The sequence below is a fragment of the Pseudophryne corroboree genome, chromosome 6, assembly GCF_028390025.1.
Source record: "Pseudophryne corroboree isolate aPseCor3 chromosome 6, aPseCor3.hap2, whole genome shotgun sequence".
NCBI classification, from domain to species: domain Eukaryota; kingdom Metazoa; phylum Chordata; class Amphibia; order Anura; family Myobatrachidae; genus Pseudophryne; species Pseudophryne corroboree.
In genome coordinates this window covers 426,064,939-426,092,209 of record NC_086449.1, presented here as the reverse complement: position 1 = coordinate 426,092,209, position 27,271 = coordinate 426,064,939, and the positions used below count along the sequence as shown (strand labels likewise).

Here is a 27,271-nt window from a genome sequence, read left to right as displayed (position 1 = left end):
TAGAAAACTCCAAAAACAGTAAAAATAAAATGGCTGCTTCACTGTTTAGTCACAATTGTAGTAGTGCTTCCATATACTGTACATATCCAACAATCAGCTTGACATACTGTTATACACAAATGGAAAGTCACAAGCAAGGGCACATTTTGAAAGGGTCCCCAATACTTCTAGAGAGTCTACTCTGTCCAAGGCTTTCCACTGGAGCAGGCATGCCTCCTAGGGTTGCCCGGGGTGTACTGTCTGCCGCCTGTTATTGGAATCCATTAATATCCTCAAGCATCTTCGTCATCTTCACATCCCCTCATACCACCATCTTCTTCCATCATAATCTTTACCATATATTATAATATCCAACAGACAATTTCAGTAGTAAAAAGAATAAGCATCTACCTTTTGTCCTCTCCTGGACTGACTGTGCCCTGCACTTTTAATGCAAGTGAGAGCAATCACCACGTTGAACAAAATGAAAGTTGAATAACTGCAATCTATTAAATTTAAATATGTACAATGGGTGCAGACCTGCACTCACCACCCCCAGACAGGGGTGCAGTGGCCTGTGACCACATTGTTTAAATATTGTACCGAAAGCCCAGCACTCACCATAGTAAGGTCACTCACCTTAATACATCAGTACATCAATATATAATGGGGTTTTAGTTCATGGATTGTACAATGCATTTAAGCTTGTAGCCCAACATCAAGGGAATATTTATTATATATCATGTCTTGATAAAAGGGATACATTCCCTGAAACATTGGCTATGACACCATGCTGAGTGGTTGTTTATATTCCTTTTCGGAGTGCCATCCTATTCTGTTCTCTCTCTCTCTCCATAAATTTATTAGATAGATAGATAGATAGATAGATAGATAGATAGATAGATAGATAGATAGAATTCTATTTATAGTTTCAAAGATGAACAGAGAAAAAATAAAACAGTACATTACAGAAAAGAAAACCAATTGAAGTAAAGGAGACACAGGCCCCTGGGTACAGGGGGACCCACACCGCACACACTGCACATATGTATTATACTTACCCCTCCCGAGTCCCGCGATGGCAGCCCTGCACTGCGGACAGGAATTACTTGGAAAATTGCCGCCGCTGCCATTGAGTGATTTGTGCATGCGCACTGGAGATGTTCCCGGTAAACAAGGTACGAGCGTCATGTTCCCGGAGACCTGCGCATGCGCAGTAGCATTATGCCAGAGTCTACTGCTGCCGGAGAGGAGGGTGCCTGCGACGGAGGGTGAAACAGAGCGAGGGGTCAAAACAAAAGGTTTCATAGGCCATATGTGAAGTAGGATTGGAGAATGATCTAGCGTAGGTATACTGTACCAAGGGCACCAAACCCAAAGGAATTGTGGTGATTTGGAGTTGAGGTAAACTGTGATTTTCTTCACTGCAGCCAAGTACCACGTTCGTTTGAAAACTGCAGCTTTTAATGCAAGGTCAGTATACTATGTTATACATGCTTCTGGTCACTATGGGCCAAAGGTAATTGCAACGGGTCGTTAGCACATTGTGTGTCACTCGTGTGTCCGGGACTGACAGGAAGCTGACGGGGAGGTTGAAGGGAAATTGTGATACGACTCGCATCGGATGCACGTCGTCCTGATGTATGGCCAGCATTAGAGTCTTCAACATTGAAAAGTAATTCACCAGAGAATCAAATCTCTGGTGAAGGCTCACAAAGAACTTGCACGCGGTGGACTTTTCGTAGCACATTGTGGGGTGAATTTGCTGTGATAAACTTCAGGGGCTCTTCCTACTGTATTGCTATGAAACAATGTTAGTACTAGTGATCACTCTTATTGTGTGTATAGTATAAACTAAGATGACTGGAACTGGAATATGTGTATTATCCTCACTTACCATGGCTGCCTTTTTTATTTCCTCAGGTATAATGTCTGACCACCAGTTTGGAACCCAGTTCATGTGCAGCGTTGTTGCTTCACATGTAAGCCATCTGCCAACAACAAACCTCAGTTTTGTATGGATAGCGCCGCCGGCAGGTACAGGATGTGTCAACTTTATGTAAGTACATAAATGTAAATAATTTTATTTCATCACTTTGTGCTACAACAAGGGAGATTTAATACATGTAATATAGTAATATGGCATAAAAGAGATAATTCAGTAGTTTGCAATTAATTTCAAAGTAGAGCAATGAATGGAAATAACATAAGGCTTATGGTTAAAAAGTAAGCAATTCAACCTATTTGGAACAGACAGCAAACCATATTTATATGTATGGTACCAGTTAATTCAGTAATTGTATGTTGTTATAGAATGTTGTTAGTAGTACTTTTATGATGGACAGATGGAGTATGATTCTATGAACTGAACAGTGTAATGAAGCACAAGGAGCATGGTGTGTTCATTGTATCCTTCTGCACTAATTTGAAATTTGAATTTAATATATCTTTAATAGGTGTATGTTTTATATATTTCCTGTAGGAAAATCTCATTGATTGTAAATGTATTCTGTATATTTTACATTACAAATTGTTATTTAAACAAAGCCATAAGTACTGTACTATGCATACAGGTCTTACAGTACAGGTCTACATATGTTGTATAGCCCTATAATAGATAAATAACCATAACACTATTAAAGTCGTTGTCAAAGAAGTTATGTGGTTACACGTTGCATATCACAATCATTGATGTGTTCAAGTAGACAAGGATTACTGTACTCATACTACATACCTCCCAACTTTGATGAGGGAGAAACCGGGACCCCTGCGCGGCGAAGCCGTGCGCGTCCCGAAAGGGGCGTGGCTTAATGTGGGAGGGCGTGGCCTCGGCTGAGTGGGTGTGGCCGAGTGTCACTGACCCGTTTTTTTTTGCATTTTGGGGGCGTGCCCAGTGCTACCCGAGCAGCTGGCAGCCCCCTGCTCCCCCCTTAGCATTGAATAGATGCCGTGCGGGTGTGCACAGTATCTATTCAGTGATCACCGGCTGCTTTGCAGAGCAAAGCAGCGGGTGATCAAAGCCTCCCCCAACTGCCCCCCCCCCCCGCCCGGGGGACACTGCGACTCGGGGAAGGGACAGCGGGACAGTGTCCGAATAGCGGGACTGTACCGCTGAAATCGGGACAGTTGGGAGGTATGATACTATGACATTTGTATACTTTCAAGTGTTTACATTGCTACAAAGGCCTGGAGCAGGGCTCTATACTACCCTGTGCCGGCCCCACCCCGGAACCTGTAATGTTGTGGCATCACGCATAGAGGGTGGGTCACCTTTCACTAGGAAGTAGAGCATGGCCTGGTGGTGCTACTGCAGGGTGCACGCAAGAGCATCCCTTTGGTGCTCGTGCTGGCTCTGCAGTAGCACCACCAACTGCAGGGTGCTGTTCCAAGCACCCTATGAGCCACATGCTCCCAGAGTACTGATCAGTCACGCACCCCTACCTACAGCCCTGTTACTACTTGTGCACCAAAATCTGTATTCCCATATAAAGTGATGATGGTGCAAAAACCGTCCCACTGAAAGGATAGTCTGAAACTTGTCCTTCTTCTTTACCACCTCTGTTTGCCTCTGCATTACCTGGCAAACTGGCAACACGCCCTAAATATTAGTGATGTGCACCGGACAATTTTCGGGTTTTGTGTTTTGGTTTTGGATTCGGTTCCGCGGCCGTGTTTTGTATTCGTACGCGTTTTGGCAAAGCCTCCCTGAAAATTTTTTGTCGGATTCGGGTGTGTTTTTTACAAAAAAACCTCAAAAACAGCTTAAATCATAGAATTTGGGGGTCATTTTGATCCCATAGTATTATTAACCTCAATAACCATAATTTCCACTCATTTTCAGTCTATTCTGAACACCTCACACCTAACAATATTATTTTTAGTCCTAAAATTTGCACCGAGGTCGCTGGATGACTAAGCTAAGCGACCCAAGTGGCTGACACAAACACCTGGCCCATCTAAGGGTGGCACTGCAGTGTCAGACAGGATGGCACTTCAAAAAAATAGTCCCCAAACAGCACATGATGCAAAGAAAAAAAGAGGCGCAATGAGGTAGCTGTGTGACTAAGCTAAGCGACCCAAGTGGCCGACACAAACACCTGGCCCATCTAGGAGTGGCACTGCAGTGTCAGACAGGATGGCACTTCAAAAAAATAGTCCCCAAACAGCACATGATGCAAAGAAAAAAAGAGGTGCACCAAGTTCGCTGGATGGCTAAGCTAAGCGACACAAGTGGCCGACACAAACACCTGGCCCATCTAAGAGTGGCACTGCAGTGTCAGGCAGGATGGCACTTCAAAAAATTGTCCCCAAACAGCACATGATGCAAAGAAAAATGAAAGAAAAAAGAGGTGCAAGATGGAATTGTCCTTGGGCCCTCCCACCCACCCTTATGTTGTATAAACAGGACATGCACACTTTAACAAACCCATAATTTCAGCGACAGGGTCTGCCACACGACTGTGACTGAAATGACTGGTTGGTTTGGGCCCCCACCAAAAAAGAAGCAATCAATCTCTCCTTGCACAAACTGGCTCTACAGAGGCAAGATGTCCACCTCCTCCTCAGCGTCCGATACCTCACCCCTTTCACTGTGTACATCCCCCTCCTCACAGATTATTAATTCGTCCCCACTGGAATCCACCATCTCAGGTCCCCGTGTACTATCTGGAGGCAATTGCTGGTGAATTGATTATAATTCATTTTGATGAACATCATCTTCTCCACATTTTCTGGAAGTAACCTTGTACGCCGATTGCTGACAAGGTGAGCGGCTGCACTAAACACTCTTTCGGAGTACACACTGGAGGGTGGGCAACTTAGGTAAAATAAAGCCAGTTTCTGCAAGGGCCTCCAAATTGCCTCTTTTTCCTGCCAGTATACGTACGGACTGTCTGACGTGCCTACTTGGATGCGGTCACTCATATAATCCTCCACCATTCTTTCAATGGTGAGAGAATCATATGCAGTGACAGTAGACGACATGTCAGTAATCGTTGGCAGGTCCTTCAGTCCGGACCAGATGTCAGCACTCGCTCCAGACTGCCCTGCATCACCGCCAGCGTGTGGGCTCGGAATTCTTAGCCTTTTCCTCGCACCCCCAGTTGCGGGAGAATGTGAAGGAGGAGCTGTTGACGGGTCACGTTCCGATTGACTTGACAATTTTCTCACCAGCAGGTCTTTGAACCTCTGCAGACTTGTGTCTGCCGGAAAGAGAGATCCAACGTAGGTTTTAAATCTAGGATCGAGCACGGTGGCCAAAATGTAGTGCTCTGATTTCAACAGATTGACCACCCGTGAATCCTGGTTAAGCGAATTAAGGGCTCCATCCACAAGTCCCACGTGCCTAGCGGAATTGCTCTGTTTTAGCTCCTCCTTCAATGTCTCCAGCTTCTTCTGCAAAAGCCTGATGAGGGGAATGACCTGACTCAGGCTGGCAGTGTCTAAACTGACTTCACGTGTGGCAAGTTCAAAGGGTTGCAGAACCTTGCACAACGTTGAAATCATTCTCCACTGCGCTTGAGTCAGGTGCATTCCCCCTCCTTTACCTATATCGTAGGCAGATGTATAGGCTTGAATGGCCTTTTGCCGCTCCTCCATCCTCTGAAGCATATAGAGGGTTGAATTCCACCTCGTTACCACCTCTTGCTTCAGATGATGGCAGGGCAGGTTCAGGACTGTTTGCTGGTGCTCCAGTCTTCGGCATGCTGTGGCTGAATGACGAAAGTGGCCCGCAATTCTTCGGGCCACCGACAGCATCTCTTGCACGCCCCTGTCGTTTTTTAAATAATTCTGCACCACCAAATTCAATGTATGTGCAAAACATGGGGCGTGCTGGAATTTGCCCAGATGTCATGCACGCACAATATTGCTGGCGTTGTCCGATGTCACAAATCCCCAGGAGAGTCCATTTGGGGTAAGCCATTCTGCGATGATGTTCCTCAGTTTCCGTAAGAGGTTGTCAGCTGTGTGCCTCTTCTGGAAAGTGGTGATACAAAGCGTAGCCTGCCTAGGAACGAGTTGGCGTTTGTGAGATGCTGCTACTGGTGCCGCCGCTGCTGTTCTTGCTGCGGGAGGCAATACATCTACCCAGTGGGCTGTCACAGTCATATAGTCCTGAGTCTGCCCTGCTCCACTTGTCCACATGTCCGTGGTTAAGTGGACATTGGGTACAACTGCATTTTTTAGGACACTGGTGACTCTTTTTCTGAGGTCTGTGTACATTTTCGGTATCGCCTGCCTAGAGAAATGGAACCTAGATGGTATTTGGTACCGGGGACACAGTACCTCAATCAAGTCTGTAGTTGCCTGTGAATTAATGGTGGATAACGGAAACACGTTTCTCACCGCCCAGGCTGCCAAGGCCTGAGTTATCCACTTTGCAGCAGGATGACTGCTGTGATATTTTATCTTCCTCGCAAAGGACTGTTGGACAGTCAATTGCTTACTGGAAGTAGTACAAGTGGTCTTCCGACTTCCCCTCTGGGATGACAATCGACTCCCAGCAGCAACAACAGCAGCGCCAGCAGCAGTAGGCGTTACACTCAAGGATGCATCGGAGGAATCCCAGGCAGGAGAGGACTCGTCAGACTTGACAGTGACATGGCCTGCAGGACTATTGGCTTTCCTGTGTAAGGAGGAAATTGACACTGAGGGAGTTGGTGGTGTGGTTTGCAGGAGCTTGGTTACAAGAGGAAGGGATTTAGTGGTCAGTGGACTGCTTCCGCTGTCATCCAAAGTTTTTGAACTTGTCATTGACTTATGATGAATGCGCTGCAGGTGACGTATAAGGGAGGATGTTCCGAGGTGGTTAACGTCCTTACCCCTACTTATTACAGCTTGACAAAGGCAACACATGGCTTGACACCTGTTGTCCGCATTTGTGTTAAAATAATTCCACACGAAGAGGTGATTTTTTTTGTAATTTGACCAGGCATGTCAATGGCCATATTCGTCCCACGGACAACAGGTGTCTCCCCGGGTGCCTGACTTAAACAAACCACCTCACCATCAGAATCCTCCTTGTCAATTTCCTCCTCAGCGCCAGCAACACCCATATCCTCATCCTGGTGTACTTCAACAGTGACATCTTCAATTTGACTATCAGGAACTGGACTGCGGGTGCTCCTTCCAGCACTTGCAGGGGGCATGCAAATGGTGGAAGGCGCCACCTCTTCCCGTCCAGTGTTGGGAAGGTCAGGCATCGCAGCCGACACAATTGGACTCTCCTTGGGGATTTGTGATTTAGAAGAACGCACAGTTCTTTGCTGTGCTTTTGCCAGCTTAAGTCTTTTCATTTTTCTAGCGAGAGGATGAGTGCTTCCATCCTCATGTGAAGCTGAACCACTAGACATGAACATAGGCCAGGGCCTCAGCCGTTCCTTGCCACTCCGTGTCGTAAATGGCATATTGGCAAGTTTACGCTTCTCCTCAGACGCTTTTAATTTTGATTTTTGGGTCATTTTACTGAACTTTTGTGTTTTGGATTTTACATGCTCTCTACTATGACATTGGGCATCGGCCTTGGCAGATGACGTTGATGGCATTTCATCGTCTCGGCCATGACTAGTGGCAGCAGCTTCAGCACGAGGTGGAAGTGGATCTTTATCTTTCCCTATTTTACACTCCACATTTTTGTTTTCCATTTTTTAATGTGTGGAATTATATGCCAGTATCAATAGCAATGGCCTACTACTATATATACTGCGCACAACTGAAATGCACCACAGGTATGGATGGATAGTATACTTGACGACACAAAGGTAGGTAGCGCAGTGGCCTACTGTACCGTACTGCTATATATTATATACTGGTGGTCAGCAAACTGTGCAAAACTGAAATGCACCACAGGTATGGATGGATAGTATACTTGACGACACAGAGGTAGGTAGAGCAGTGGCCTTCTGTACCGTACTCCTATATATTATATACTGGTGGTCAGCAAAATTATGCACTGTACTCCTACTATATACTACAATGCAGCACAGATATGGAGCGTTTTTCAGGCAGAGAACGTATAATACTGGTGGTCACTGGTCAGCAAAACTCTGCACTGTACTCCTCCTTTATAATACTGCTGGTCCCCAGTCCCCACAATAAAGCAGTGTGAGCACAGATATATGCAGCACACTGAGCACAGATATGGAGCGTTTTTCAGGCAGAGAACGTATAATACTGGTGGTCACTGGTCAGCAAAACTCTGCACTGTACTCCTCCTATATAATACTGCTGGTCCCCAGTCCCCACAATAAAGCAGTGTGAGCACAGATATATGCAGCACACTGAGCACAGATATGGAGCGTTTTTCAGGCAGAGAACGTATAATACTGGTGGTCACTGGTCAGCAAAACTCTGCACTGTACTCCTCCTATATAATACTGTTGGTCCCCAGTCCCCGCAATAAAGCAGTGTGAGCACAGATATATGCAGCACACTGAGCACAGATATGGAGCATTTTTCAGGCAGAGAACGTATAATACTGGTGGTCACTGGTCAGCAAAACTCTGCACTGTACTCCTCCTATAATACTGCTGGTCCCCAGAATAAAGATATTTGCAGCCCCCTGAAAGTTCTGAAACAAAGTGAGAGGACGCCAGCCACGTCCTCTCACTATCATTTCCAATGCACGAGTGAAAAATAGCGGCAACGCGCGGCTCCTTATATAGAATCCGAATCTCGCGAGAATCCGACAGCGGGATGATGACGTTCGGGCGCGCTCGGGTTAACCGAGCAATACTGGAGTATCCGAGTATGCCTCGGACCCGTGTAAAATGGGTGAAGTTCGGGGGGGTTCGGATTCCGAGGAACCGAACCCGCTCATCACTACTACATATGCACTCACCAACCCTTGAAATGCATTTAAATATATTGATTTCCACACTAGCAGGGCCGCCATCAGGGGGGTGCTGCGGGCACAGTAGTCCCGGACCGGGCCTTTCTAACAGAAAGGAGAGAGCCAAGGCCGCTCATGCCGCAGTACAGCCGCCGCTCTGCTCCGCCCCCTTTTCATGCCCGAGATCTGACTCTATCACAGGAGTGGGAGAGGACGCTGCAAGCATCAATTGTAAGCGTCCCTCCCAAAATGGCCGCCGCCTCATAGGAGACACTTATTAAAGATGCTAGAGGAGGCTCCTCTAGTATCTTCAATAACTGTCTCCTTTGAGGCGGTGGCCATTTTGGCGGGGACATTTTCAATTGAAGCTTGCTGAGTCCCCTCCCCCCTCCTGTGACAGTGTCAGAACTCGAGCATGAAAAGGGGGCGAGGCTACACTGGACCAGGCTGGCTGCTACCACAGGAGGATTATCTGTAAAAGCTCCTGCCAACCTGTGATAGGTAACTTAAGGGAGAGTAAGAGAAAGAGTGTGTGTGTGTGTGTGTGTGTGCGTGCGTGCGTGCGTGCGTGCGTGCGTGTGTGTGTGTGTGTCATACCTCCCAACATGACCCTCTCCAGGAGGGACACAATGCTCTGCTCCTGGACTTTTCTCTTCATTTATGATTGCCATCACCTGTCCTGAAACACCTTTCTTATCCATTAACCTGTTCAACACAGGTGCCAGCAATCTTAAATTAAGAGAAAAGTCCAGAAGCAGAGCTTTGTGTCCCTCCTGGAGAGGGTCATGTTGGGAGGTATGGTGTATGGGTATGTGTGTATCTGTGTGTGTGTATGTGGTCATTACGTGTAAGCGGCGCTACTGGGGGCATTAATATGGTGCAAGGTGCATTAATATAGTGTTACTCCGTATGTGCACAGGATTTGTTTTTTTTATATTTTAAATATACTGTATATTTATTTTATTTTTTTACTTATTATATATATTTTTTTTGGGGGGAGGAGGGGTCGCTGCCTATTTTGTAAGTCCCTGGACCCACAATTTCTGATGGCTGCCCTGCACACTAGTGTCGGATCCTCTCCGACGGAAAGGATTTGACACTTCACTTCAATTTGCGGGCATTTCCGACAGGTTTTTGCCCGTTTTCGACATTGTCGATCCGACTTTTTTTAAGTCGAATCGGCATAGTCGAAAACGGGAAAAAACTTGTTGGAAACACCTGCAAATCGGCAAAAAACATAGATCCACGGCTAATCCGCCTATCCGTGTGTTTTCCGACAAGTCGGATATTTCAACAAGTCGGAAAAATGCCACTGGAATTGAACCTAAAAAAGTCGAAAAGTGCAGTTTTTCCGACTTGTCGGAAATTCTGACACTAATTGAATAGACCCCATTATCTCTTTTTTTGTATTTGCTCACACTATGAGAGACATTACTACAGCTAGTCTTGGTTCACTCTCCAGGATACAGTAGAAATCTCTATCCACTGTAGTATATATTCAAAGCAGCTCCTGGAATACTATATGAAGTGTCCCAGCAAATAATTATATTGACACGTAGTTCTGCCTTCATAAGTACTTTCTTCATTCTCTACAATGGTTGGTATTATTAATGCCATGCCATTACCAAAGTCAGCAGGCAGTGAAAAATGACTGTTCTTGAGAGTAATTAGAGATGTATTGTTTATAATATAAAGCAAAGCAATACAACTCCTAATTTTATAAGTAGAGTGCTTAGAGATGTACGTAACCCATGTGAGAAGAACATTCAGTATACCCCGTCGGCTACTCCCCCCCCCCCAAAAAAAAAAAAAAAAAAAAAGATGATAGTGAGCCTGCGGTCCTCTTACTAAATTGGAAATCAGCACTAAGCTAGACAGGTTGTGCTGGCCAAACTATAAGGTAAAAAAATCTGCAGTGTTGGGTTAACCTGATATAGTGGGAACTAGCATGAGTCTGGTCTGCTCTATAGGGTAGTGACCCACAAGGACAACCCTCTCAAATACGACAAGCCCGATGCTGAAAAATGTCAAGGCTCTTCCTGAGATCACTGTACTGTTTGTACTAGGGTAAAAAAAATATTGTGATTTTATGAAAAAAATAGTAAGAAATGTTCTCCAGCCTCAGTGGCTGTCCTCTCCAGCCCCACCCAGTGTCTCTCCAACTACAGACCTCTTCTGTCTCTGAAGCCTCCCAAGTGTCAGCCAGCCAGTGTCTCTTCAGCACCGGCCTGCCTGTGTTTCTCCATCCCCACTGTGTCTTTCCAGCCCTCAGTGTCTCTTCAGCTTCCTTGTGTCTTTCCAGACCCCCACTGCCTCTCCAGCTCCTATCTGTCTCACCAGACCCCCAGTGTCTCCCAAGCGCCCTCCCCAGTGCCTCTCCAGCTCTAGTCCCTTGTGTCTCACCAGCACCCCAATGTCTCCCCAGTTCCAGCCCCCTGCATCCCTTGGGCTCCAGCGCATAGTCACTTACCTTTGCCTGTGGTTTATGGCTTCCCCTTTGTGCGCTGCGGCCCCTCTGTCTTTAAACAGCACTGTGTGATGTAATGATGGCACGCACTACAAATAAAAAACTTTATTGCGGAGGATAAAGTGACAGGAGTTCCTGGACCCTGTACATGCCTGCACCCTGCGGATCACTGCAGGTTAAAAACAAATTTATCGGAGGCAGATTGATTTATATGTGGCCTCCTGAGTAGCTGGGACTACTTGGAACCTCGAATCCTGGTACAACTGTGCGGATTGTACCCCACTAACAATGGGCCTTCCTGCACTCTGGGTTTCTGTGTTTTAGTGCAAAGTTATGCCATTTGGGATGAGGCTGAATGTGTGTAGTTTTGTTTGTTTTTTAGTATTATATTTTATAACATTAAAATATAGTAATAATATAGTATACAGTATGCTAGTGATAATTACCATCAGCTCAGCACATACTGTACATTTGCTCTAGGTTTATGACTGCTCAAAACATACACTTCCTGAAAGGGTATCTGGTCTCTAGGTCGACCACACTTAGGTCAACACTGTCTAGGTCAACCACTATTGGTCCACAGTAAGTAGGTCGACATGGTTTCTATGTCGAAAGGGATTGTAGGTCGACATGAGAAAAGGTCGACATGAGTTTTTCCACATTTTTTTCCTTTTTTTAAACTTTTTCATACTTTACTATCCACGTGGACTAAAACTAGGAACGGTAGCCTTGCCCGAAGCATGACAAGCCAAGCGAACCATGCGAGGGGACACGGTGCACTAACTAAGAAAACAACATCAAAAAAAGTGCAAAAACTCATGTCGACCTTCTGTCATGTCGACCTAGAGACCCTGTCGACCTATAAATCATGTCAACCTACTTACTGTCGACCAATAGTGGTCGACCAAAGTGTAGTCGACCTTGCATACCACACCCTCCTGAAAGACACTCCTTAAGATACTGTAGATAGGATTCAGCTCTATGCCTTTACTGTACAGTACAGGAGCACATGAACACTCCTGATCCACCCAAAGGGAACACATGCAAGATGTGTGTAATTGTAAGTAATTTGGTTTTACACATTCATAGTGTCAAAACACATTTATAGGGCGTGGCCTGGAGCCTGAACAAGGAGGAAGCACGAACAGGGAGCTCCTCTTTAATAGTGGAATAAAATCCATTTAAGCTGTCCCCTGCTCGGCAAAACCTCCCCAAATCAAGCCCTTGTGATTGTGTGTAGCACCCTCAGAAGTGGTCTAGTGCTGCGGAATCGGGGAGCCGGTTTACTGGCTCCCGCGGATTGCGGCCTAGCAACCACACTGAAGCCGGGGCCTCGATTTTGAAGGAAACGCCTGAGGCTGTGCGGGGCGCCGAGGAGTGCAGCGGTTCATTATCTGCCCATACCTAAAACTCCGGGACCGGACACCCTCCCCGAGCGGCTTGTTCAGGACGCGCTGTGGGGGAGAGACGAGCGGCGGCCAAAGCGGAGCACTTGAGAGCGGACGGCCCGGAGCTCCGGAGGCGGCGGCCATCTTAAAACTTAAAATCCGCTTGCAAGCGCGTGGAACGCGTGTCCCGAAGCCCGTTGTCCCTGGAGAGGTGAGCTGAGTGTCGGGCCGGATCCCTCTTCCCGTGGCCCGCACTATACACCAGAGCCCGGCGGCCCTACAAATACGCACACCTGATCTGCCTCTCTGCATCATTAAGACCGACTGCTGCCCTGAGAAGGAGGGGGGGGCCCTGAAGTCTCCTCTTCAGCAGAAGCTCGCGGCTGTGAGCCTGCTGTACCAGTCCATACATAGCTGGGCACCTGAGGGCACCCAAATATATACTTTATATATCTGTGCCCAAGGGGCGGAATCCACGACTGATAACCTCCGTAAAGGGGCAAAAATTGAATTGATGCGTGTACCTGGGCAATGGCCCTGTTTGTGCTGTGCTGAAATGTGATCTTCACTCAAGATGTTCTCCTAATACCTCCTCGCAACCGTTTTAGCTGATACATACCCACACGGTGCCGTGAACCTGCTGGAGTGGAGAAACCGATACTCCTCATATACCGAATTAGGCACTTCTCTGTGATTTCTGAAGCCATGCCTCCAAAGAAGCATAAAGCCTCCAAGCAGATTAAACAAGTCCCCTTCTTTAAGCCTTCTCCGTTCCGAAACAAACCTTCAGAGACTGGGACTCCGACAGTAGGCCCCTCTCCCCAACTCATGCGGTCTCATCCCTCGACCTCTGAGCCCCCTGCCGGGGATGCACCCTCACCGATACACCTCGAAAACAGTGAGGCTCTGACGGTGGGCAGTATGAAACTCTTGCTACATCAGTTCAAAGAGGACGTGACATCTGAGTTCAGAAACATGTTGAAATCCTGCCAGAACTCCATCGACGATCTGGGGGAGAGAACAGGTCAGCTGGAAACGAAGATGAGCGAAGTAGTCGGCTCCCATAACTCACTGATAGACTCTCATGACACCTTGGAGGGTGAAGTGAATTTTCTACGTGATAAAGTGGCGGATTTGGAAGATCGCTCGCGCAGGAACAATTTAAAACTTAGAGGGGTCCCCGACTCGATCTCAAACAGCAGCCTCCATGATTATACTCTGGAGATATTCAAAAAATTGTTGCCTTCCGCCAGCTCCTCAGATCTCCTGCTAGATCGTATACATAGAATCCCGAAGGCCCGGGGTGCTAAAGAGGGTTCGACCAGAGATGTATTGATGCGGGTCCACTTTTATCATATAAAGGAAGCTCTGCTTAAGGCGGTCAGACCCTCCTCGGATAAAGCGGATGCCTTGGGGAACCTTCAATTGTATGGAGACCTGTCGCAATACACCCTCAGCAAAAGACGTTCTCTTCAACCGATTACTGCTGCACTTCGGAAGGCAGGCATCCTTTATAGATGGGGTTTCCCCACACGTCTGTTGATCTCCAGAGATGGCTCAACCATAGCGGTTGCGTCTCTAGATGAAGGTATGAAGCTTCTACGTAAATGGAATCTGGGGGAAGAACGCAAGCCCAGTTCCCCTGATCACCGACTCCAGCAGGACTGGTCGATAGCTGAGAAGTAGAGGTATTCTGTTGACACCTACCTACTATTACTGCCTCTGATGGGATTGGAGTCCCAGAACATTGACTCAACTGCAGAGACCGTTCCATTTAGATTAAGGTTTAAGTCGGCCACTGCAAGTATGTTTGATTATTATTGGCTGGTAATTATCCCACCTCAGCGTGAGATTACGTATGAGAAGCACAAAGTTTATATATTGCATGTTCTGGTTTCTTTTTCTCACTAAGTTTACATACGCTAAGACAAATGCACTAATTCTCAATTATCAGTAATGTATTGTAGATCTCTGCGGCCCTGCATTCCCCGGTTATTGGTGTAGTAGGCCGTGTGGGCGTATATACATAGAGTTTTATAATCCACAGTTGTTAGGTTGCGGCGAGGTTGGCCACCAACCTCTCTTTCATATGGTGAGGCGCTGGATGTTGTGGCGCCTTACTGTGGCCCCATATCTTTATGGGACCTGTTTCCTTTCTCTCTTTTGCATTTCTCTCTTGTCTTCCCCTGTTTGTCTCCCTCATGTGTCTTGTCTTCCCCAGGGAAATGTTCCTAGCTATCTGATTCAGCGGTTGACATGCTACCTCACGTTCCAGATATGGTCAGGTTAGTCTCACTAAATGTTAAGGGATTAAATTCCCCACAAAAACGCAAATTAGCATTGTCCTCCTTCCATAAAATGAAAGCGAATGTGGTTGCGGTTCAAGAAACTCACTTTAGGAAAGCGGATCCCGCAAAATTTTACGACAACCGGTTCCCTACTTGTTATATGGCAAATGGCCCTACAAAAAAAGCGGGGGTAGCGATACTCTTTTCCATGCACTGCTCTTTTACACTTGAATCCCAAATAAAAGACCCTGAGGGCAGATATCTCATATTAATAGGACAATTGGAAAACACATTGGTCACCTTAGTGTCCTGCTATGCCCCGAATGCTGGTCAGCTTAGCTTCTGCAGGAGACTCTGTTCCCTGATACAAAAACACACTAAGGGGGCAATTATGATATTGGGGGATTTCAATCTAGTGGTAGACCCTTTACTAGATAGATCTAATCCTAATAGAAGCACTTTGAGGGGGAGTCGAAGTACACGGGACGGAAGGCCTAACCTCCGCCAGGTGTTAGGAGAGTTCGATTTGTATGACGCATGGAGAACTAAGCATCCCACTGAACGGGACTACTCCTACTACTCACATGTTCACTCTTCCTACTCCAGGATAGACCTCGCCTTGACGAATAAGGAGACCCTAACGGCCATACGGGAAATTAAAATCCTACCTATGACTTGGTCTGATCACTCCCCGGTAGAGGTAGACTGGGAGTTGGGGAAGGGTGGAGTCCCTCCAGGGCCCTGGAGATTGGGAAGACTCTTTCTAAATAACCCTGAAGCGCTTCTCACTATTCGTAATGCCATACAATTATACCTCGATACCAACAAATCAGAGGACACCTCGATTTTCAATAATTGGTGTTCTCTTAAAGCGGTGATCTGAGGCTCGGTCATTCAGACTGCCGCCAGACTTAAACGCTCTCAACAGGCGGAACGCCTACTTGCAGATACAGAGGCTGCTAGACTAGAGTTATTACATAAAGCAGACCCTTTAAACAAGGCCACTCATAAGCTATTATTAGCTGCCCGGGAAAGAGTAAACCTATTTTCACTTAGAGAGGTACAGCGTAATATTGCTAGATTGAACCAGAGGTTCTATGTACTCGGCAATAAAGCGGGACGCCTACTGGCTAGGAAACTCCAGAACAAGCGAGCTAGGGCCAGGATACACTATGTCTGTTCTGCTACGGGATCTAGGGTGTCTGACCCCTATGATATTGCAAACACCTTTGCAGAGTACTACTCCCAACTTTATAATTTAAGGTCCGACCCGAACACCCCCCAGCCCGGGGAGGTTGATATCCAGTTATTCTTGAGAGAAATTTCCCTACCGGCATTGGATCCGGCGACCTGCCTGTCCCTTGGCTCCCCCTGGACTGCGGAAGAGCTAGATGCAGCTATCGCGGCTCTCCCAAGGGACAAGGCCCCCGGTCCTGATGGCTTCCCTTCCAATTTTTATAAATCATATAAGAATGAACTAGCCCCTTTATTACTGTCTGTTTTCAATGAGGCATCGGACGTGGGGGAGCTCCCCAGAAAAATGCTAGAGGCACAGATAGTTGCTATCCCAAAACCAGGCAAGCCCCCCACGGCGGTGCAAAATTACCGTCCTATAGCCCTATTGAACACAGACATAAAGCTCTTCGCAAAACTGGTAGCTAATCGCCTTTCCCCCCTGCTCCCTTCCCTAATAGCTGCCGACCAGGTGGGATTTGTACCGGGGAGGCAGGCGCCGGACAACACTCGCAGGGTGTTTAACATAATAGAACACTGCGATGTGAATAAAAATGCCCTTCTTATAATCTCACTCGACGCCGAAAAGGCATTTGATAGACTCCACTGGAGATATCTGAGAGCTGTTCTAAACAAATTTGGGTTGGCTGGAAGGTTCTTGGATTCCATTTTCGCCCTGTACTCTGCCCCCTCTGCAAGGGTGTTTGTTAACGGATGCTTGTCAAGGAATTTTAAAATTACTAACGGAACTAGACAGGGCTGCCCCATGTCACCCCTTATTTTTGCTTTAGCTATTGAACCGTTGGCCGAGATCATTAGATCTGATCCGAATATAACAGGCCCGGAGATAGGAGGTCTGACTCATAAGATCAGCCTATTTGCTGACGACATCTTGTTATGTTTAACACACCCAGAAACTTCACTAACTGCACTCCACACTATTCTGGAGTGGTACTCCAGAATCTCATATTATAAGCTGAATACAACCAAAACGGAAGCCCTCCCGCTCCACATACCACCACGGACTGTGACTCGACTTAAAGACCAATACCGATACGCTTGGCAGGTCAGATCCATTAAATATTTAGGAATTCACCTCTCATTAGATAGAGATCTATATGAATGTAACTATTTACCCCTCTACTCCGCCTTCGAACAATTAATAAAGGAGTGGTCCCTCCATGAAATATCTTGGTTAGGTCGAATTAATGCGACCAAGATGATATTACTCCCCAAACTCCTTTACTTGTTCCGGGCTATACCTCGTAGCTTCCCCAGGCCTCTTCTGGCAAAGGTTAATTCGATCTTCTCCCAGTACATATGGAAGGGGTCTAGACCCCGCATAGCTAGACAGGTCCTAGTATTGCCCAAGACGCTGGGGGGAGTGGCCTACCCAAATTTGGAGGCATACCACTCCGCTTGCCTTCTTAGTCAGGCTCGAGATTGGTTCAATTTACACAGCCCCAAACCGTGGGTCATTATAGAACGATCCTTTTTAGGATTAACCGATCTGAGAGACCTATTTTTGGTGCCCTCTCAGTGTGTTCCAAAACAGTTGGGCCCAGGGGAATCGGTTAGATGCACTTTGAAAGCTTGGCATGCGATTGCTGCGCTAGACCCGATGATCCTACTCCCCTCAGCTGATTTACAAACTAGGACTATCTCAAGTCTCATACCCAACCTTGGGTTGGAGGCTTGGATCACGGCGGGGGTCGAACATTTAGGGGATCTATACCTAGAGGGAGTTCTGGTGCCCTTCTCTAGGTTAGTAAGCCAAGCGGGCATTCGGAGGCAAGACTTTTTTAAATATCTTCAGATCCGACACTGGTTGCAATCCTGCGGGAGGGAAGGAGTAGCTCCCGTCCCCCTTCCGGCCTCCCTCCGCCTCAGACTGTCCGCCCCAGAGCATGGAGGTGGGATATCTAAATGGTATCACTACATAATTCTCCTTTCTAAACAAGGAAAGACTCCCTCGCAGTTAAAGTGGGAAAGGGATCTCTCTGTTGATCTGCGGGAGGAGGAGTGGGATTGTATTTCTTCGAAATGCTTTAAAATCTCGAGGTGTCTTCAACACTCTGAAATGTATTTTAAACTGTGCCAAAGGGCGTACTTCACTCCGCAGCGGCTACATACCATTTGGCCCTCGGTCTCCAGGATGTGCTGGAGGAGTTGTGGCCACGTAGGCAACATCTTACACGTCTTTTGGGAATGCCCCGCTGTGAGACCGCTGTGGACCGAAGTATTCTCCCTTCTCCGGGAGGTGTTGGGGGGGGAGATACCTATGAACCCTATGTTTGCGTTATTCCACTACACATCACCTGACCTCTTACAATGTGATAGATATATTGCCGGTCATATTCTCATTTCGACTAAGGCTGCAATAGGACAGCATTGGAAAACAACAAATCTACCCACTATTCAATCCATAGTCGCCAGTACGCATAAACACTATCCGTTTGAATCAGCGGGAGTGGACTATTCAACCTCATCATCGTCTGTGTTGAGTTCTTGGTTGAAGTGGAAAGAATTCCGAGAGAGGAAAGAGCTGCCTATGGTTGATACTTGCCCCATAGACTTGACACATCTACCTTCCCCACAATCGGAGGATAACTAAGTAATACTGTTATATTCTAGACACACTGTTTATACTGCTAAGCGATATTTGGTCTGCTGTATTTGGAACGTTCCCACTAGAGGAACTTGACCCATGTCTTGGTTAGCCCCTATGTGTCTCTCTGTGTTGTCTCTCTTTAAGTCCTAATCTATCTTTTCTTTCTTTAACTGTTGGTCTATATCTGTTTAAAGCCGGATTCAGAAGGACATGATTAAGACAAATGCATAAACTGTTGTACTGATAAAATACCGACATATATATGCCTGACACTCATTACAGTCAACTCCTGCGTGGCTTGGACTCGTCATGTACTGATGTATCTGGCTTGTTTGTTTGTTTGTGTCTATAAAAAAAAAAAAACTTTCGATAAAGTTTACCTATTTTATGTACATACATTCTTTTACAAATCAAGAGTATACATAACAAACACCAATAAAACATTTTGGTCTGGAAAACTACTGCTGTGCAAAGTGGATGAATTTGCATGTGCTTCTGCAGTCCTAAGACTTGCATTGAAACAACTTTTTTCATATTTAAACCATCATGCTGCTCTAGAAGGGGAATTATAGGCACCTGAACTTACCGTTAACCCTACTTATGCAAATGTAATGTCTTGTGATCGCAAATAAAAGTAAAAAATATCTCTTAAAAAGACCCCACAAACTATGGCACTGGCTGAGTAACAAGTAGTACCGGAAAGATGATAGAACGTCTTCTAGGGAAGCAGTGACCTTATTTCATTCATAAAGGACATGAAACAATATCTTGCTAGGGCCTTGGCTGGTTTTCTTCCTGGCAGGCAACAGTAGCGTTTTATTGGCCACCTGTGTCAGTGCATACACTTTGCTCTTCTTCCATTCATCTAGACAGTCAACACACAGCAGGGCAAACAGATAAAAAGCTGGCGTGTCAAGGTCTGGTGTGGTACGACACAAATTTATGAAACATGTACATAGGATTACTGTGAAGAAAAAGAGAAGGTTATGGGGAAGGGTATAAGTGGACATTGCTCAAGGATGCAAATAATGTACATGTAATTTATGTGTATTATCAGAACATCCATACATCTAACATCATAATAGAAAGGTGATGGCATTAGACAGCATTTTTATTGTGTTGTGTGCAACTACGTGACATAGAACACAATGATTTATCAAATAACCGGAGCTATAGTTTATCTGTGTGGCGTGTTACTGTTACTACAAAGCTGTATAAAAACATAAGAATGGTCTGCTGAATGTTTTTCTAGGCAGGATCCAGGTGTTTACAGAGAACTTGCTTATCCTTGTTTTGCTCAATTGTGTAAATTCAATGGGTATGTCTACAAGTACGTTTTCTTTGTACACTTAAAAAGGACGGTATCTTGTAAGCCGCAGTAATTTACTGCACCCGGTGCTATCCAATTAGCCCCTATGCTGGCACTTATCAGGGATTTTGTTTCACCTTCCTCAGGCATCCAATTTTGCTGATCGTGGGCGCGAAAATACATAGGTCAGTGATTTTTCATGGATCCTATGAGTTTTTGCATGAAAAAGGCTAACGAAGGCTAATTGGATATCCCAAAATAAAAATCAGCACAATTAAAAAAATTGCAAAACCTCATTTTTGCGTCCAAAATGTTTTCGGGTCTAATTGGATAACCCCCTAATGCTGCTATTTACTGACAAACGGCTATAAACATTATTTATCTTTTTATAGGCCCTAATCACAGCAATAAAATTTCTGGTATTGACACAATGTATAAATAAATCTCATCAACTGTAACCTGTGTAGTCTGCCCAAGATGTCTGCATCACCTGGTATTCTCATGGGTAGGAAGAACATTGCGTGGATTCGATAATTCTATAAGAATTTAGCATTTCATATCTTGCTGTTCTATTCTGTATCTCCTCCACTAAGTGTCATCTCTTCCGGGCATTGCCTATTCCACTAAGTGTAAACTATGTAGTGCACCTTAGTTGCCAGTCTCGTCTGGTATGTTCATGTGCAGGATAAATACAAACAGAAAATTCAGCACTCACCATAGCAAACTCACTTATCCTCACCACATCATATTTATTGATGTTGTGAGGATAAGTGAGCTTGCTATGGTGAGTGCTGAATTTTCTGTTTGTATATATTTAAGTATGTGGTCATGGGCTGCGTGCACACCACCCTATGAGTGGTACTGTAAGTGCAGTCATGTACTCCGCTTCTGGGGCGGCGAGTGCTGTGGTTTTATAGCTGTTTGTCATGTGCAGGATAAGCTACTGTGTTATTTGTTTCTGTATCCTCTGCAAATGAAATCCTTTGTATTATGTTTCTGCATTTTCAGGCACATGTAAAACACTTCTGTATATAAATAAAACAAGTCTATGGTTGCCCTTGTGATGTTATATTTGTATAATTTATGTGTTTTTCCTACATTTGCTGCAGAAAGCTCTATTAATGTGCTGTTAGATGAAGAGAATACAAAATGGGTTGTAATGTGTTATTTTAAATAGAATCCGAACTCTATTCAGCTTGTAAAGCATTACGTTGTACTGACATAAGTGCATTACATTTTCTGCAGTATTGTGGTATTGTGATGTGTGCCTCCAAAGTACTATGCCACAAAGCAGATGGTACTGTACCAAAAGCATCAATAAAAGCTTAGGCTATTATTTGGTAAAGTTCCGGAGGTCTGAGATTGACCTGCTCTACCTTCTACTGTAAATACAACAGAGAGGGACTTATTATTTTCAAAGCCCTGAGTCTGATTTTTCAGTTTCTGACATATTTTACTGACATTTTTAATAAGGAGTGGGAGAGACAGAAACAGTGACAGAATGTGGGCACTTGCCACATTGTCTGTGAATTTTTACAGAACACAGTTAACAAACATTTTTGCATTAATTACCACCCATTCCTAAATAGCACAATAAAAAAATCTTTGTGAAACAAACGACCAATTAGCAGTTTTGTATAGATATGTAGGAAGGAATGAATAACGCAGTAGAAGGCAATCTGTTATCCCTATTATTACAGTTTCAGATCTAAGGTTAATGTTTCTGGAAACCTATAAATCAGGCTTGGAAGCAAAAGTGTTTTTTCCTAGTCTGGCTGCTTTTAGCTACATCAATGTGTAAGCAGATTATGACATTTGAACAAAGTATTTAGCCTAAAATAGCATGCAGCTTTTGTAAAATGTTGCTCTGGATAACTGGAAATTTGTTATTGTGTAAATCTTTTATTTCTGTAGGTTTAGGGCATTTGTTAGAAGTTATTTTATGTACATATGTACTTTACCAGGGGTGTGATCACAGCACCCTCCGCAGTTTACAGAATGCAGCCCATAAAACACTGGGAATCATGTGCATAATATACTCTATGCTATTAGAGAGGCACTGTGTATGTGCCTTCGTATCTACAGTATGTATTGTATGAATTAAATTAGAACTATGATATAAACCACTTAATACAATAAATGCAATAGCAAATAGGGCCTGATTGAGGTTTTTAAACAGAGCAAAAGGCACACAACTGGGCAAAACCATGTGCACTGCAGGGGGGGGGGGGGGGGGCAGATATAACATGTGCATCGAGAGACAGATTTGGGTGGGTTACAGTATTTTGTTTGTGTGCAGGGTAAATACTGGCTGCTATATTTTTACACTGCAATTTAGATTACAGTTTGTGCGCATCCCACCCAAATCTAACTCTCTCCGCCCAGGTGTGCGCGTTGTTTACAAACCTGAATCAGGCCCATTGTGATCAAACCTTTTTGAATCAGTTTGCAAGAAACATTTCAGAGCATTTAAAGCGTAAGCAGCACAAGAACACAACTATGTGTAAAATGTATTACAATAGTTTTGAGAAAATTAAATTGATAATAACAGCTTAATATTATACCTAATTGTAAGTAGGTCATGTGCTGCAAACCTATTGGTGTTGTTGTTCTTGTGCTGCTGTTGCTATCATTTGCCGTACACAATTGTGATTACAGTATATGGTAATATGGAGTGCCGTAACTAGGCATTTTAGCGCTGTGTGCAAGAAATGTAATTGGCGCGCCCCCCCCCCCACCCCCCATGCAAGATAGGGGCAGTGCGCGCGGAAAATATTTAGAAGCGTGGCTTCATGGGGAAGGGGCATGGCCACAAAATAATACCAATTCATACTACGGTGCACAGTAGTCTCCATTATTCAAATTACGCTGCACAGTAGCGCCACTACACCAGGTAGAGCCCCTTTTACACTTTACGGCAGCCAGTCCCCCTTTTTACACATGACAGCAGGCAGCGTCCCCTTTTTACACATTACGGCAGACAGCGTCCCCTTTTTACACATTACGGCAGATAGCATCCCCCTTTTTACACATTACGGCAGACAGCTTCCCCCTTTTTACACATTACGGCAGACAGCGTCCCCTATTTACACATTACGGCAGACAGCGTCCCGTTTTTACACATTACGGCAGACAGCGTCCCCTATTTACACATTACGGCAGACAGCATCCCGTTTTTACACATTACGGCAGACAGCGTCCCCCTTTTACACATTACGGCAGACAGCGTCCCCCTTTTTACACATTACGGCAGACAGCGTCCCCCTTTTTACACATTACGGCAGACAGCGTCCCCTATTTACACATTACGGCAGACAGCGTCCCGTTTTTACACATTACGGCAGACAGTGTCTCCCTTTTACACATTACGGCAGACAGCGTCCCCCTTTTACACATTACGGCAGACAGCGTCCCCCTTTTTACACATTACGGCAAACAGCGTCCCCTATTTACACATTACGACAGACAGCGTCCCGTTTTTACACATTACGGCAGACAGCGTCCCCTTTTTACACATTACGGCAGACAGCGTCCCCCTTTTTACACATTACAGCAGACAGCGTCCCCCTTTTTACACATTACGGCAGACATGAGAAGCACTCTCCTTTCACAATTGGTGATAAAATATACATACTGTATGTGGCACTGCAGTGCTGCTACTCACAAGTCAAAGGGGATGGAAAACTGCAGCCTGCCCGAGTGCGTTCTCCTCCTCTCAAAGCTCCTGTAGCAGGCCAGCTCCTCGCAGCACTTGGCGGTGCGCAGGGAGACCGAGTAATCCGGGACAGGCTCCCGAGATGCGGGGGTAGCGATCCGGCATCCAGGGCAGAGAGAGGCGGTTCAGTGTGAAGGGAGAGACCCGGGAGCTGGCGGCTGTTGCTGCGCTCCCGAGTCCCCTGCAGAGGCGGCGACGCAGGCTCCTCTCTGCTATTGGGATGCTCTTCTTGGAGAGAGTTGCTGCACAGGGCACATGCTGCGATAATACCCCTGGGATTCAGGAATATGGTGCTCAGGGATTTACATTCAGTCCAATAAGACCTGCAGGGTTTTGACCCTCTGAACGGGAGGGGTAAGAAATAGAGATTGCTTTCTTCAGTCACCTGTGTGGTCACTCCGGCATCCAGGCTTCACAGGTGCTGTCCCTCATATACTGGCGCTCCCTGCCTCTCCCCATCGCCGGCTCACACAGGCTGAGCAGCGGCGGATCACTGATCCGAGGTACCGCCTGTAGTAGCGCTCCCGCTCTCTCCATTGACAGGGGCGGTCTCAGTCTAAGCAGAGCTTCAGCGGCGGATCAAGTAACGGACCTGCCGCCCGCACTACCGCTCCCACTGCCTCCCTATTGCAGAGCCGCAAGCGGGTCTGACAGCATCACTGCACGGAGACTCAGTCTCTACCAACAAATGGCACCTGCCACACAGCTCCCCGTCCATTACAGAGGCGGCGGCGGGAGACAGGAGCCGACACAGCGGGACTACCACTGACTACAACGCCTGTATGTGGGGGGGTGCTGCCGATGGTGCGCCTTCAGTGCAGTTACGCTGTGGGCAAGGCACCATCGGCACACACCTAGTTACGGCACTGGTAATATGGGCAGAAGCTAACCTGTGCATAGGGATACCCACTGCAGTCGCATCATTTCTGTCTAATAGCGTATAATCAGCGGCTGCAGCAGCCCTGCAGTGCCAACTACCTAGTGCTGGGGGAGGGGGCGCTAAGCCCATATAAATATACATGTGAAGATGTATGTAATATATGTGCTGACAGTGTATCCGGATCGGCCTCGGCGCTGTGTACCACAACCGCCATGGAAAACGTGAGACTCAGCACTAGGCTTCACTCTCTTAAGCTTGCCCCAGACTCCTATGAAACTAGCCAATGAGAGTCTGGGGGTGTGCTTTGGAGAGTGAAGCATAATGTTGAGTCGCGGGTTCACCATGGTGGCTGTGGTATACAGAGTCGATGACAGTGTGGACACAATGCCAGCACATACTGTATATTGCATACACCTTTATATGTGCTTAGTGCCCCCAACACCCTCTCCCCCCACTAGGTAGTCGGTTCACCACGATGGCTGTGGTATACAGAGCCGCTGCGATCTGGATACACTGCCAGCACATACGAGATTTCATACATCTTTACATATATGTTTATATGTGCTTAGCGGCCACTGCATATAATTGCTGATATATTGGTACCATCGTTGCAAATTGGAACATGTTGCAGAGTCTGAGTGCCTCTGAAGAGGCACAGGCTGAGCTGCTTTCCTAGAACCCAGGGAGCTCTCCAGTAGCAAGTAAGATCGCAAATGCTAATTTATACACGCCCAGAAAAACGCCGGCCATGTCATGCCTGTGTTAGGTATACCACTTTCCTTTCCCACCCACAAAAGCTGTCTTCCTGTCACTCACTTTGGGACTAATTCCTTGGTGTAATCACAATTGCATCTCACTCCCTGTGTATGCACACTGAGGCTCACACGCATGCACGGTAGGAAAACATGGACTAATATGCTTACAATAGCAGCATTGCAAACGCATCTGAAATAGACCCATAATTGGCTTCAGACAGTTCTGAAAACAGCTCTAACTTATGGCCCATGTACACGGTGAGATTCTGGCTATGCCCGATTCTCACTATGCGACAGGGGCTAGATCGGCACATAGTCAGTATCGCAAGCACATAATCAGTGTGCTTGTGATACTGACTATGGGCGATTTTGGCTAAGTGTCGATTTTGACTATCTCTTCTATAGAGATAGCCAAAATTGACTTGCCTGCACAGTCTATCTATTCTTGCGATGCCGGCCGCGCGGGACCGCTCATCGGCATCGAATCGGGATCGCAAAGTGACTTTCACCTTGCGATCTGCACTAACTTTTCTTACGATTTTGACTATATAGTCAAAATTGTAACAAAAAAATCTCACCGTGTGTACACACCATAAGAGTGATATATTTAAACAGAATTTGCATAACATACTATTAACTACCAATAACATTAAAGGTTAAACCTTAAAACACATGTTATATTAATTTATTATATCTAAACCAGTCATATTAAATTTCATGTATTGCATAGTGTGAATACTGTACATGTGTAGCTCCTTATAAGAAACAGTAAAGGTCATAGGTAATTGCACATCGAGATATATTTACCTGTCTGATGAACTGAAGTGTCACATTTACAGTTCCATTTATTTGCCTAGTCTAATCAGTCCTTCTCCTCAGAACGGGGTATGGCCTAATGGCACGTATGCTTGTTAATCACCGATTTATGTTAATATATTCATATTTTGCTTGCATTAATTTATGAAAGCTTATATCTTTCTTTAGCCAGGAGGAATTTACTTTCCATAGTACTGACAGTCCCAGCTTTGTGATTGTTACCCCACTATCACTGGCTTGGGGAATGATTATATGGGTGTGGATCATAGGGTCGACCACACTTAGGTGGACAGTCTTTAGGTTGACCACTATTGGTCGACACCTGAAATAGGTTGACACAGTCATTCAGGTGTCAACCACTATTGGTCGACACCTGAAATAGGTAACAGATACCTCGTACATCCATAGTGCTTTGTTATTGGCTTGTGTATATGTTTGACTGTTAGTTTCTTTAATAAAATAGTGATGTTCATGTTGGCAGGGTTTTCACTAGGTATAAACACGTAGGCTGTTTATGCACATTTGTTAATGTGGTAACACAGGGCTTTCGTACTCTGAGCATGCAGACTTGTTTTGGTAGCTGTCAGGCTTATTTTCATTTCATCAGTCACAATGGATACTTGGCCTATAATCAAATAGTAGCAATACAATATTTGCAGGCACTTGGATAAGAATTAGTTGGAAAAATGATGCTTCCCATCACTAAAACCATTTGCTTCAGATTTTATAGGCTTCAGTCTGCCGTCTGTAATATGTGATAACAGAGCCAATGGAAGCATCTGTTTAGAAAGAGATTACTTTAATTATGGACTCAATGTCCTATTTCTTGCAAGTGATCCCTAGAGAATATCTTAGCACTAAATGAGAGGTAGTCTCATTCACATTACAACACACAAATCAAAGTTACGTATAGAGCACAAGCACGACAGATGTACAGCTACAGTAGCATCTAGTTAGGCGCTAAAAATGCAATTATTGTCATTTAATTATTGTATTATTT

General features: G+C 45.6%; 1 protein-coding gene across 4 annotated transcripts in view; it reads left to right on the top strand.

Annotated features, from left to right (window-relative positions):
- Nucleotides 1–27,271, top strand: part of RELN (reelin) — an 856,893-nt gene that overhangs the window by 219,510 nt on the left and 610,112 nt on the right. For all 4 annotated transcript variants that reach the window (XM_063927014.1, XM_063927013.1, XM_063927012.1 and 1 more), the window contains exon 3: nucleotides 1,903–2,038. In XM_063927014.1, the coding sequence (XP_063783084.1) occupies nucleotides 1,903–2,038 (136 nt within the window). The remainder of the gene's footprint in view (nucleotides 1–1,902; nucleotides 2,039–27,271) is intronic.